The sequence below is a fragment of the Stegodyphus dumicola genome, chromosome 3 (genome assembly GCF_044657685.1).
Source record: "Stegodyphus dumicola isolate Sdum_Otavi_A_Nest chromosome 3, ASM4465768v1".
NCBI lineage: Eukaryota > Metazoa > Arthropoda > Arachnida > Araneae > Eresidae > Stegodyphus > Stegodyphus dumicola.
Window position 1 is genome coordinate 108,577,532 of NC_140770.1, and position 13,972 is coordinate 108,591,503.

Below are 13,972 nucleotides of genomic sequence, written 5' to 3' on the forward strand. Positions count from 1 at the left end.
TTGAAACAGTTACTCCTTCTGAAGATTTTAGTGCAAAATATTGCATTCAAACAGAAATTTTATCTCAGTGTCTTCCATTGCAGGCAAATCTCAAAAGCACATTTTTAAAAATTTAAAATTTTTATATTCTCTATTTTTGTCATTATGGGGTTGTGTATCCCAAACAAGGTTTACCAAACTATTAAAATTATTTTTTCTATTGCAGCAGATACACATTACTTTGAAATAAACCAAAATGAAATAGCTAAATCTTGTCTCAGTTTCAATGACTTATCAGAACATCGTATGCGTCTTTGCCCAAGCAAATGCACGACGTACTGATACATCAAATGTAGCCAAAGGGTTAAATATGCTCCAAGTACAAAAACATTTTCAAATAAATGTGTACCCGAAAGGTTAAGAAATATGGTATTAAAAAGGTAACAAATCAGTAAATAGTATAGCCACTTCTGGCAGCTAGTCAAGCCAAAACATGGTGTGGCATCGAATCAAGTAGGTCACCTATGACCCGCTAAGGAAGATAATGCCATAATCTTTGCACCTAAGCAGTTAATTCACCAGTATTCTGGGATGGCTGCAGTTGCCTTCCAAGTTTGTCATAAATGTGCTCTATTGGCGAGAGGTCTGGTGACCTGGCAGGCTACAGGAGTACATTATATCCTTGAAGACTTGTTGGAAAGGGTCCCTCAGTATGTAGGTGAGCATTGTATTGCTGATAAATGGCACCTGGGTGACTTGGTGGCATAGGCAGTGCAACTGATGTTAATATATTGTCCACATAACTGCGGTTAGTCGTAGTGCTTTGAAGGACAGCTAGAGGTGATCGTGTGTCCCAACAAATTACTCCCCCACAGTATTACACCTTGTAGAATCACCATTTGCAGATCGACAACAAATGCTGAATCAGATTGCTGGCCTGGCCACCTCCACACACGTGTGCATTGGTCATCAGCACAGACTGAATCGGGATTCATCGCTGAAGATCACGTCTCCAGTCGGTCACACTCCAGCTTGCCTGAGTTTTGCCAAAAATCTAATCAACACTGCCTATGATGTAAGGTTAGTAGGCGTCTTGATAGACATCGGCCAGTCATCTGTGAATGTTTCCCTTTTTACCTCCAAATACTTGGAAGGTGGTATTGATAAAAGGTATTGAATCGATGCTGGCGATGATAGTGCAGAAGTGGCTGCTTTTATGATTGCACAATCCTCATGCTGATTTGTGTTCCTGGGACGCCCTGAGCTTTTGCGACGGTAGATTATCCTTTCCGTGATCCATTATCACCAATACCAAGCAACTACTCTATCGCTCCGACCAAAGTGGCAGCTGATATGCCTGTTTGACCAACCTGCTTCTCTGAGGCCTACTATACACCCCTTCTGAAAGTGCAAGAAATGTTCATACTGCTGCTGGTTAAGCCTTAGAGACATTTCTAGTCACTATACTGTCCATCCAAGTTGACAGATTCGTTTGAATAGCCCTATGGCACGAGCAGTTATGATTTTATATTCTCCCAGCTTTATTTCTCATATGCTCATACTAAGCTTACCCTTGTCTCACTGGTGTCAAAATTTAAATCATTTGCATATCTCTTGCCAGACTAAATTCCTGCCGAGTTTCATGATTGTGGCTCGATTTCTTCTGGGTACATATGTATATTTTTTTTATGACAGAGTGTATTTGATCAAATCACTTACAATATTTCTCTTGCCATATGTCTATAGATAACCTTATAACAAGACTTAAGTTATAGAATTTATTCAGGTTGTCTATTTACTTTCAATATTCACTGTGCATTCTGTAAATGAACATTTTGAAAAAATATGCGTTAATATTTAATTTTTAAATGAATATGCTAAATCTCCAAATTGAAAGTATAGAAATGCCCACATTCATCGATTGCTATATCTCCACCTGTCTTCATAAAGCTTCCAAAGTCCATCTCCTTGATAGAAATAACCATTATCATGGTATTTTGCAACCATTGTTAATTTAAAAAAAATTAATTTTATGGTTTAATTTGCTGCATATATTTGTTTAATACAATATCAGTGTCTTGTGATTACATGCATAATTTTCAATGTATTAATGAGCTATATCAGGGGTCCCCAATCTGTTTGTCCCTAAGAGCACATTGTAGAATATCTGTTTGATGGCGGACACCATTTACGTTTTCAAGGTGAATTTATAGTTGGATAGAGTTAATAATACATGGTCGTATTTCGCTTTGTGCTGGTATCTGTGCTGGACGCAATTTCTGTTTTATTAAAAACAAGAAAACTTTTACATAGAATTTTATTGAAAACTAAAGCATTTTTATCATGATCACACAGTGGCAGGCACACGTTAAACTATTGGCGGGCGCCATGGTGCCCGCGGGCATGGGTTTGAGAACCCCTGATCTATATGCAATAATTTTATTCAATTTGAAGCATATATAAAAGGGCATTTCTAATGTGCTTCATATTAAATGCATTTTATTAATTATGCATTGGGGAAGCATGATCAAGATATGACATCTTCATTCAAAAGAATTAGATCACAAAAATACCTTCTATTAAACAATTTTTAATTACTGCAATCAAAATTGTCCAACATGGCTAAAAAAATTGGAAAACATTTTAAAAAGCAGTATTTCTATTAATTATGGTATTTAAAATGGTGTATTTAGCACACATGTATATGAAATTATTATTATAAATTTTAATTTTAGTAAATAATTTTTTTAGATGCAGTTTTATACATCAGACAATATTATGTCTTGGAATATTCAATATATGTGGTTGTGTTTTTAAATTATCACATTTTGAAAGTTAACACTGGCCTAACCTGGAAGCAGGATAAGCATTGGATTTTCTGGCATTCATACAGGATTAAATCATTATGTCATACTATTTCTAGTTCTCAATTTTTGATGAAGATGAAATAGTAAACTATTACTTTCATAATGAATGGTCATACGGATTTTTAGACTTAAAATGTTTTGATTTTTTGTGGGTTTTCTTGAGATCTTTATTATATTGAAATTATTCCAAGATCACCAGCAATATGATATGATCTGACAGCATGCATCTGTGATTTCTACAAAAATACATTTACTGTTGTATGAAGAAGACAATTCTCAATCATAATGGCTGCTATCTGGTTAACATAACTGTGATTATAAATTTGCATAATAGGTGGAAAAGTAACATGATTTTGTACATTTTTATACTTTGAAAACTCGCTGGAAATTTTTTTAAAACTTGCTTTTATGCCTCTGAGTATCAGAAATTCTACTTGATATCAGGTTTGTTCTGGCATCCATTAAAACAGTATGCATTTTGTATGTTAAATAAACCTGGTATTTTATTATGTGTTCGGAAAATTCCATATAGTTTTATTTCACTTTATTTTTTGTCATTCGTCAGTTATTTGGTAATTGAAGGTTAATGATAAATGCTGTCTCAGTAATATATGCAGTAAAATTTTCATATATATTAAGATAAAAAATTATCAAAATTGATTTATACACATTAAATTAAACTGCATGTGATACTGAAATTAAACTACTCATATCCTTATGAATGTTTTCAGGTGTTTAATAATCTTTCCCCCTCTTTTAAAAAGCTTTAAAATGGCTTTAATTTTATTTAAAAAAATGTTTGTGTTAAATACCTAGGATAATTTCTTTAATTTTAATTATATTTACTGAAGTAAAAATTGAATTTTAATGATAAATTACATTGTTTATATTTGTATACATGTGTAATTGTTTTTTCCTCATTCTTTTAAAAACACAAGTAGCTGAAATGTAATATAGTTTCCTATTATATCATAAAAATAAATATTTTCCTTTTAAAGGGACAAAATGAAAATATTAAATAACAATGAAGAGTATAATTTTATTCAGCATATTATTAAGAGTGGGAATATTAGGAATTGTTCAATCATTTCGTTTCTAAACGAAAAATAAATAACTAAGGAAAATTCCTGTGATCTGATTTTCAACTGAATGTGTTGTTTTAAACAAATTGCAATATTCTTGATGTTCTAATTTTAAGTGCAATCTATTTCAAATGTTGTTTTTTGCTTTTTAAGTTTGTAACATTTTATCTTCTCTGTCTTTAGGAACTTTTAAAGATGATGGGTATGACAGATAATCTGTATTGGACTAGTACGTTTCTAAATTATTTTGGACTTGCTGCTCTTGACCTCCTTATAATTATAATAATTTATAAATGTCCACTAAAAAAATCTCTAATTTTTATGGCACATACAAATGGCTTTCTGTTGCTAATATTATTATTGCTATTTGGAGCCACTTTGGTATTATTCTGTTTGGCATTTTCTACATTCTTCAATCGAGGTAAGTTAATTCTGTTCTTAAAAGCTGATTTTTGTAATTCTCTTTATTTTAATATCTTTCTTTTGTGATGCATTTATATGCCTGTTACATAATATAATTTCAGCATGATGGTGAAAATGTATTGGGAAATCTCTAAGGCCCATATCACACGGCGTTTGTTTCACACGAACAACTGTTTCGGACAATTTTTCTGCCTGGTTTACTATTGAAAGAAAGACGTGTGACTTTTTCCTTCCTTTCGAAAAAAGTTGCAAGTTGTTCGTTTTTCAACCAATCAGCTATCAGCGCCGAATGCTGTTAGCTTGTTTGTAATGGAGAACCAGTTTTCCCTGTGTTAACCCCAAAGCGAGCTGTGGTGATTGGCTGTTAAGACGAAGCAGAAAAATTGTTCCAAACAGTTGTTCTTTCAAAACAAACCGACGTGTGATAGCAGCCTAATACATATTGTTAGTTCAAGCATAGTCAAGCTTAAATTTCATTTTTTGTGTGTAGATTCATTATGCATTCTTCACGTCTGATAGATTACTTTTTGATAGATAGTCTGTTCATAAAAATTAATATTTTCTTATTAATTTAACACAAAATATTATTGTGATTGAAAATGCTATGCAGAGGATGAGATTGTATGAAAAAAAAAAAAAAAAAAAAAGGAAATTTGAATTTTCCGTTTATGTCGAAGTGCATATACTGTTTTATATCTGTGTATAACTATTTGTATATGTTTTATTTTCATTCAATTTTAATGAAAGCCAAAGTATGCAATATGTATTTTAGAGGCGATATAGCAAAGAAATATGAATATTTTAAATACAGCTTCTATGTTTTTAGCAGTCTCATATAATGTTCTAAAAGAGATTGTGCTAAAACATGCTGGAAAATTAATAATTAGGAAATCTGTATGCTCCAGTATGTAATTTATTTCTCTTTGAAGCATTTTCTGTAAATCTGGACCAATATTTGCTTTCTGATCTTGTTACTTTACTGGTAATATATGAACAGTTTTTGAACATGTTCAATAATTAAAATTCTCTATAATTACTTCTTCACCTCAATAAAATTCAAAAGTTTTAATATCCAATTACTTTGTAAAAAATCACCAAAATTGCAACTTCCATTCTTTAGAATTTCCTTTTATTATTATTATTATTATTATTATTATTATTATTATTATTATTAACGAAGTTTATTCAATATTGCATTTTGTTGTTATATAAATTATTTCTGTCTTCTCAAATAAAAAGTATGGAAATGGTAATTTATTAAGGAAATTGTAATGGCAGTGGGTAATTCTTAGGGAATTATGGAAGATTATTAGAACCTGGCAAAGGAATATTATATCTGTATAAGGAAATACTGAATATTCCTAAAAGATGTAACATTTTATAAGCATTTGTTGGTTAATTTATAGGAAAGACTTTTTTTGACTATTCTTATTCCTTCACTTAAAAGATTATGCACTTTCCATTTTCCCATGCAGAATTTTTCTAAAATAAAATTTTAGGAAATTATCCCATTCTTCCCTTGCATGTTGGGGCAGTGTAAATGGTTCATACATCTCTTTAGCATTAAAAGAACCATGGTTTGAATTTAGGTAGACAGCATGTTGATATTTCATGTTTCCTGCGCCAAAAATGCCAAACGGTCTCTACCGAGAGTGTTTAAACTAAAATATAATGGAAGATAACTCATTGCTACCTGGATTTAATTGACTATCTCATGCCTCTTACCATTTGTTGTTCATGTGGGGGGAAGAATGTGAAGAATTATCACATTTCTTCATGTATGCTCTTGTGTATACATGATTAGCTTTTCTAACCAGCACTAGAAAATGTGTGGTTCAAATCCGGACAAGGGTACAGCTGATTTTTCATGTTTCTTGCTCTGAAAATCCTAATGGTATCTACAAATTGGCTCATATTTACATAAAACATGGGAAAAGCAGGAAAACACTATTTAGCTAATGAACTGCCAATGTTGCATATCTTTATATGCGTAAGCTTCAACTGCTGAATTAAAAAAATCTTTATTGTTTTTGTACTTAATTATGCATTTAAATATTTTGCATTTATGTTGACTTGAGCAGATATAGGCAACATACAAAACTAGGTACAAATTAATTTTAGATATTAAATTGTATATTTAAAATAAATTTTTTTTTTCTAAAATTTGCTTAAAAGATGATTTCTTGGATTTGAAAAATATATTAAAATTATTGTAATGTACACCTACAATTTATTCTGCCACATGTTACTTTAAATCAACTGCATTTATGCACGCCAAGTTCTCTCTGTTTGTTTTATTTGGTCTTATTTTTACCTTTCTGGGCAAAAATTACTTCAGCCAAGAAGAATCACCTTTTGGAAATGTAGGAAATGTTGATTTATTATCTAGTAGGAGCCATTGAAAGTTTCATTATTATTTTTTTATGTATTTTCTCTTGTATAATTTTCATCTTATATATATGTTAAAATCATGTTAGTAGAATTGTGAATTTTCTTTATTATTTTCTAAATTCCTTTTAATTATTGAACTTTTTTAGTTTTTTACTGTTTCACAGTTTTTCCTCAGAGCAATTTTTTTCTGAAAGTCTGCCATGAAGGAATTTTTCTTCAAGGAAAATAGTTTTAATTTTCATGGGCTTTTATCATAATCAGGTTCTTAATGGAATGGTTTATGTCTTAAGATGGAAAGTTTGTTAAAATATACAACAATCTTCTCTTTAAAAAAATTATGTTTTGAGATAATTTTGGCCTTTTTTGTAATGGTCCATATATTAGAAAACATTACTGTCAGTGATGTTCAGTACCAGAATTTGTTTATATTCTCGTAAATACGGGCCACTTTTAGAGCTGGTTATTTCTATGGGAGTTGGTTACTATGACAGGTTACATTGTATTTTGTAACAAAAAATGCCATTTTGACCTTAATCATAATATTAAGTGTTTAAAAAACAAAATTTCATTCGTTCATTTTTCGTGTATAGAAAATAATAATAATAGCTCTCTGCAAAGAATCATATGTGGTAGCAAAATTCAAAGTAATTACAAATATGAAAAAAATCCTCTCTTTTAGGTAAAGTCCTAATAAATTTATTTTCTGTGTCTTGTGAAAAGTTGTTTCTTTATATATGACCTATTACTATCAAGATACATATTTTTTTCAAAATGAAATTTTTTCTGTATAGAATATTTGAAAAAAGACTATCATAGGCTTTTTTCCCTGAAATATTGTTTTTTCACTTAACCTTCTAATTGTAGATTTTTTTTAAATGTCGCAACATGATGGTAAGAAAAGCTTTGAAAAGACTTTACCTTTAAATTAAGAATTTCAGTTAGTACAATATTTCTTATGCTCTAACTAGTTAAAATTAAAAATTCCATACATTTATCTACAGCATGCGTAGAAATATTCAAATGCAAAAATACTGACTGCAGTCATTGTTCCGTGCCTATTGCCATCTTATTTAAAGACTTCTTATTAAGCAAATTTAAGGACAAAGTAAGGCTTTACTTTTCTGGGATTTTTGGTTTTCATCTTGGGTAAATTGTTTCGGTTACTTTAATTACAACTGTAAAGATTTTAGCTTTATTAAAAATAAAAGTGGAAATATGCATCGAGAAAAAATTTAATTTTTGAATTCATTATAATTTCATTATTATCTTTGTAATTTTGAATCAGTCGTGTTCAGATGGGAAATATTTTAAAAAGTTTATTTCTTGCTTTAAATTAAATATTTTACTTTCAACAAATTCATTGCTTTTTTTATTTTCGTGTGAAATATGCAGAAAAATTTATTAAAACAAACCAGTCATTTCTTATTTTTATATATTATTGTCAGAAAAGTTGCAGACTGATTGCAAAAAATTATATGTTCAGCTCACTAACTAATGGTTGTTAATTATCTTTAATTAGTGAGCAATACAATTCCCTTTACTATGAGTATATGCAACTGCCAGCATTTCTGGAGATGTCAGAACCAAGCAGCAAAAACCTCTTCTTAGATGCCTCCCAGTGCATCTCTGTCAGTCTTTTAAATTGCTGTAGTATCTTTATATCATAGTTTTTATTTCAGCAACATTTTCCCCTGGGCAAACAAAAAACAGAAGGAATGAATGTGGAGGATAGTTGTTAATTGTTCTACCCATATATCAGCTCACTAGTACTGAATTACTTGGTATAGTTTCAGTACCTAAAAATTGCGATTCATCATCTGCCCTTGCAGCAGAAATTCATGATATACATATACAGTCAATAAATGTAATCAATAAAGTTTTTGTTTTTCATGGTTACTGCTTCTCTTTCTTTAAGCTTAGTGAGCCATGATTTTGCTGTCTTAAATATTTGTAGTACTAATTTTTATCTTTGACAGTAATACTGAACACAAAAATTGGATCTTTTCTGGTCTTTTACAATGATTATTCTTTTTATTATTCCTTTTGTTCCTTTGCTAGTGTGTGAGGAGTAATATTTGCATTATACTTCCATTTTGCTAATGCACTAAGTAAAATCTCATGATAGATGTATTTATTCAAGTTCACATATCTGGTACAGTCAAAAGTCGTTAATTCGGACACCCATAATTTGGAATGATCTATAATCCGGACCTCAAAACTAAAAACTTTCTGCGCATGCGCCACGTTGATGCGCGTAAGACCTTTTACGACTGCGCATATGAGTGTGCTTTATGCGTTTTCGCGTGCGCGTTTTATGTATAATGGACGTATAAGCTAAAATTATCTAATTATCTATTTCAGTTAATGTTGATGGTTGCGTTGTTCCTTAATTTTCGAATTGGATCCCGCTTATTATTTTTTGCAGACTGTAAGAGCAATTTTATAAAAGTAAGCTTAAACTTTCGATTATATCAAATAGAATTTCCGATATATATTTGTTAATATGTAAAGGATATAAAGCGAAAGTATGTTTTGAAATCCGAAATTTGTTTATCAATTTCACGCTGCTCGGCGGGGGGGGGGGACGCCGCGGCGGGCGCGTAATGAATTGGAAGTTGATCTGTCAGCACTATCCTTATCTTCAGCGCAGATGTTTTTATTTTATTTGGCTTATAATTCCTTACCAAATGTAGTATTTCATCTCGATATGCTCCGTCTTTGATATGATTTAAAACAATTTCCTCGTATAATTTGCTTCCGATAGCGAAGAAAGTAACAGAGGTTATTGAAAAACGAAAAAATTTCGATTGACAAATTAGTCGATGTTCTCGACACAGCAATTATAGGACTTGAACAGCGGAACTTTGTAACTGAACAAGAAATTATGTCTGTTTAATAGAATTAAAGAGAAAATGTTATCACATGAAACGAAGCAAAACTTAAACAACTTACATTGAAAGAAATGTTTAATAAAGTAAACAAATAAATATTAAGCTTTTTCTTTTTGCAAATTTTGATACCCTTTAGATCATAATTGTTCTTTATTTCATAAATTACGGTTTCATATTTTTAATTTTAGAATTTCTGCATGCCATCTTACGAGATTTAAACTGATGATCTATAATCCGGAAAAATCGATAATCCGGAATCGCCGAAGTCCCGACGAGTCCGGATTAACGACTTTTGACTGTATTATGCAAACAGCCATCTTCTTGACATAGATCTTTACACATTTGATGTTCTTAACTATATCTACTGTTGGAGTGTGCTTTTTGAACTGTGGATTGCCTTTCACTAAAACCCTGCCATCCCAAAACGTCTTGTGCCATTCAGAACACAAAATTTTTAAGAATTTGTGATCACCATAGGCTTACTGTATTTTATTTCATAATTATGTTGATGATTTCCCTAAGTTTATTCATAACTTAGTGTTAACTCTGTGCTCCATTACATTGCTCATGAGGCTGCAACTAAATGTGAAAACACAACAAATAGTGCTTTGCCAATGTATATCAGACAATTATCTCCCAATTCACGTGTTCTAATAAATCCCCCTCATGTATTGTGAATGGCTTGTAATTTTTTTATAGTTTTTAAAGTAATTGTTTGTATCTATGAGTACAACTTGACTTTATAGCTTAATTATTTTGATACTTGTATTATGTAATTTTCTGGAATGATATTCTTTACTTTAGTTACCATTGCGGTTATTGCAATACTTCTTGCATATGAAGTTCCGTTAGCTCTTCTGTCATCATATTATTTCTCACATGACACAACAAATTACTCATTAATGCCAAAGATTTCAAAGCTGGGACTTTGTTTGCTTCCTCCTGGTGCACTGCTGACAATGTTTTTAATTATAACATTTTATGAATCAACTGGTAAGTTTTTAACTCATTACAGTTGATTTTTTATATCTATATTCCGAAAATTAATTTTTAAATAAGGGTTTTGCAATAAAATCTAAATGCCTTTATATTAAAAATACTATATGAAAGCTTCTTCTTCGCATGTGTGAAGATGCATTTGAAAGGGTTTAAATGTAATTAGGTAGTTATACAGGGGTTGGACAAAAATATGGAAACACCTTTAAAAAAACATGTTTCTTTGCTTAATATGGTGTAGGAAACCCGTTGGCATCCAAAACAGCTTGCAGTCTTCTCGGAATGGATAAATACAGTTCCTGTATGTTTGCCAAGGGAATATTATACCATTCTTCCTGCAAAACGGTGGCAAGTTCAGATAACGATGTTGGCTTTGGATAATGAGAATGCACTTTCCGTTCCAATGTAGACCACAAAGGTTCGATAATATTCAGGTCTGGTGACTGTGGTGGCCAGGGCAGATGAGACAACTCATCCTCGTGCTCAGAAAACCAGTCCTGGACAATGTGAGCTGTGTGAACAAGAGCTTTGTCGTCTTAAAAGACACAATCACCATCGGGGAACAAAGTTTGTACCATGGGATGAACCTGATTGGCCAAAATGTTCACATAAGTCTTGGCAGTCATGTGCCCTGACACAGTTATCATGGGGCTAGCAGAGAACCACGATATGGCTGCCCAAACCATAACAGAACCCCCGCCATGTTTCACTCTTGGCAACAAGCAGTCTGTATTATAGGCTTGAGATGGCGTTCTCCAGACGTAAACTCGGCCAGAAGTGGGAAACAATGTGAAAGAAGACTCGTCAGACCATATTACTCGCTTCCACTGCTCTATAGTCCAGGCTTTATGACTTAAACACCACCTTTTCCTGTTACGGGCATTAGCATCACTGATGAGTGGCTTCTCAATTGCAGCACAGCCAGCAATTCCCTGTTTATGAAGCTCCCTTCTAATTGTTTTGGTACTCACAGGGTTCGGTAACACAACATTCATTTCAGCAGTAACTTTTGCAGCTGTGGTCTTCTTATTTTTTGTCACAATTGCCGTTAATGATCGTCTGTCACGATCACTCAGGACACACTTTCGTCCACGCTGTGATTTAGCAGATGATGTTTTTCCGCTTTTCAAATATGCGGAATAAATCTTCGATACAGTACCTCTTGAAAAATTAAACACCTCGGCTACCTTGCTTACGGAAGCACTTACCATACGTGCTCCAACAATGTGCCCACGTTCGAAGTCTGTTAACTCTGACATAATGCAATGTCACATAACAGTACTCCGACAACAACTGAACTGTTTAGCACATTTAAGAAGTTGTATAGGTGGCTTCAGTAGTCAAAAACACCAGCGCCACCTATATATTTCATTAAAATCAATCTTTCTTTTCAAACATGCATTTCACAAGGTGTTTCCATATTTTTGCCCATCCACTGTAATACTATACTAATGATATAAAGTAGTTGCAACACCTTATTTATGTTTATAATTTAATTAAAAATAACTAAAAAATGAGTAATACTTGATCTATTTTAACATTTCTGAGATAATATTATTTGCAGGAGAGGGAGCACGTTGGAGTAACATAACTGAATATGGTGCAGTTCATGATATGAATATGCTAACAGTCATAGAAATGATGGTTATATCTTGTTTTATATACACAGTTATTATTTGGTATGTTGATGCAGTGTGGCCATGGCAGTTTGGAATTCCAAAGCCACTTAACTTTCCATTTACAGTTAAGAAACTTTACTTATTTTAAATTTTATTTCTTTGTAATTTATGTGCTATTTGTGATTATTAACAGTACTTCATTATTATAAATTTTATTGTAGAAAAACTATTGGTGTAATGGTAAGCCCAAAGATACTGACGAGTTGGAATTAGTTGAACGAGAGTTGAATTCTGAATTTTTTGAAGATGAACCAAGTGGTGTGTCACCTGGTATTGTGACATGTAATATATCTAAGGTATTTTTATTCTTAGTAGATTTTTAATCGGTCAGTAAAGATGAAACAGAAGCAATATTTCTGTTTTGTTGTTATTCTCTCAAAAAGTAAAAAAAAAAAAAAAAAAAAAAAAAAAAAAAAAAGTTATCAAACTTAAAGAACTGTAAACACTCATATATGTATATTGCAGAACAATACATCTTTTATCTATCAGGAAATCTACATCTTTTGCTTGAAATAAATGTATCCACATAATATAAACAGTTATAAAAAATTTTCATTAACATTGAAAACAAGTTAAAATTTCTACTTTTGCTACTTTTAGATGAACTCATGTGGGAATGAATTTTTCTTTGAGGATTTGTTAATAGCAATGCATGACCATTCAATACTTGTAGAACATCTATGATTTTGCTGATAAAATTTTAAGGATAGTTTCCTTTTTATTGTAACAAAGGCAGTTCCTTTGAAATGAAATTGATTTTTTCTATTTTATGAAATTTATTAGTGTTTCAAATGAATTACTTTTTCTACAAATCTTAATAATGGTTTCTATGTAGTGGTTATTACTTGCAAAAAAAGTATAGTCTAGATGTCCTTTCTTAAAACATTATGGACTGTTATTTGATTATATTAATTAGTTTTCTTGTTTCATTTACAAAGTATAGACTGGATACATATGTATAATATATATAAAATAATTTCTACATACAGATGATTGTATGGTTGTACATTTAGTTTTATAACTGAATACTTAATTAGATTTATGTCAAGAGTTATCCATCCATACATAAAAATAAAATAATGATATTTCTTGAAGTAACTAATTTATCTGTTTTATTTTTTCATTTAACAAGCAAACAGTAAACCTAGTACATAATTATCATTTTCTGCTGCAGCTGAAATTCAAATACAGTCAAAAGTCGTTAATCCGGACTCGTCGGGACTTCGGCGATTCCGGATTATCGATTTTTCCAGATTATAGATCATCAGTTTAAATCTCGTAAGATGGCATGCAGAAATTCTAAAATTAAAAGTATGAAACCATAATTTATGAAATAAAGAACAATTATGATCTAAAGGGTATCAAAATTTGCAAAAAGAAAAAGCTTAATATTTATTTGTTTACTTTATTAAACATTTTTTCAATGTAAGTTGTTTAAGTTTTACTTCGTTTCATGTGATAATACTTTCTCTTTAATTCTATTAAACAGACATAATTTCTTGTTCAGTTACAAAGTTCCGCTGTTCAAGTCCTATAATTGCTGTGTCGAGAATACTGACTAATTTGTCAATCGAAATTTTTTCGTTTTCAATAACCTCTGTCACGTTCTTCGCTATCGGAAGCGAATTATAATGACGAGGAACTTGTTTTAAATGATATCAAAG

The 13,972-nt window shown here is 31.3% G+C and overlaps 1 protein-coding gene across 3 annotated transcripts in view; it reads left to right on the plus strand.

The window, feature by feature from the left end:
* The window catches only part of LOC118201272 (phospholipid-transporting ATPase ABCA3-like), a 157,157-nt gene that overhangs the window by 49,553 nt on the left and 93,632 nt on the right, over positions 1-13,972 (plus strand). For all 3 annotated transcript variants that reach the window (XM_085813160.1, XM_085813158.1, XM_085813159.1), the window contains 4 exons: positions 4,112-4,349; positions 10,438-10,626; positions 12,194-12,372; positions 12,470-12,604. In XM_085813160.1, the coding sequence (XP_085669286.1) occupies positions 4,112-4,349; positions 10,438-10,626; positions 12,194-12,372; positions 12,470-12,604 (741 nt within the window). The remainder of the gene's footprint in view (positions 1-4,111; positions 4,350-10,437; positions 10,627-12,193; positions 12,373-12,469; positions 12,605-13,972) is intronic.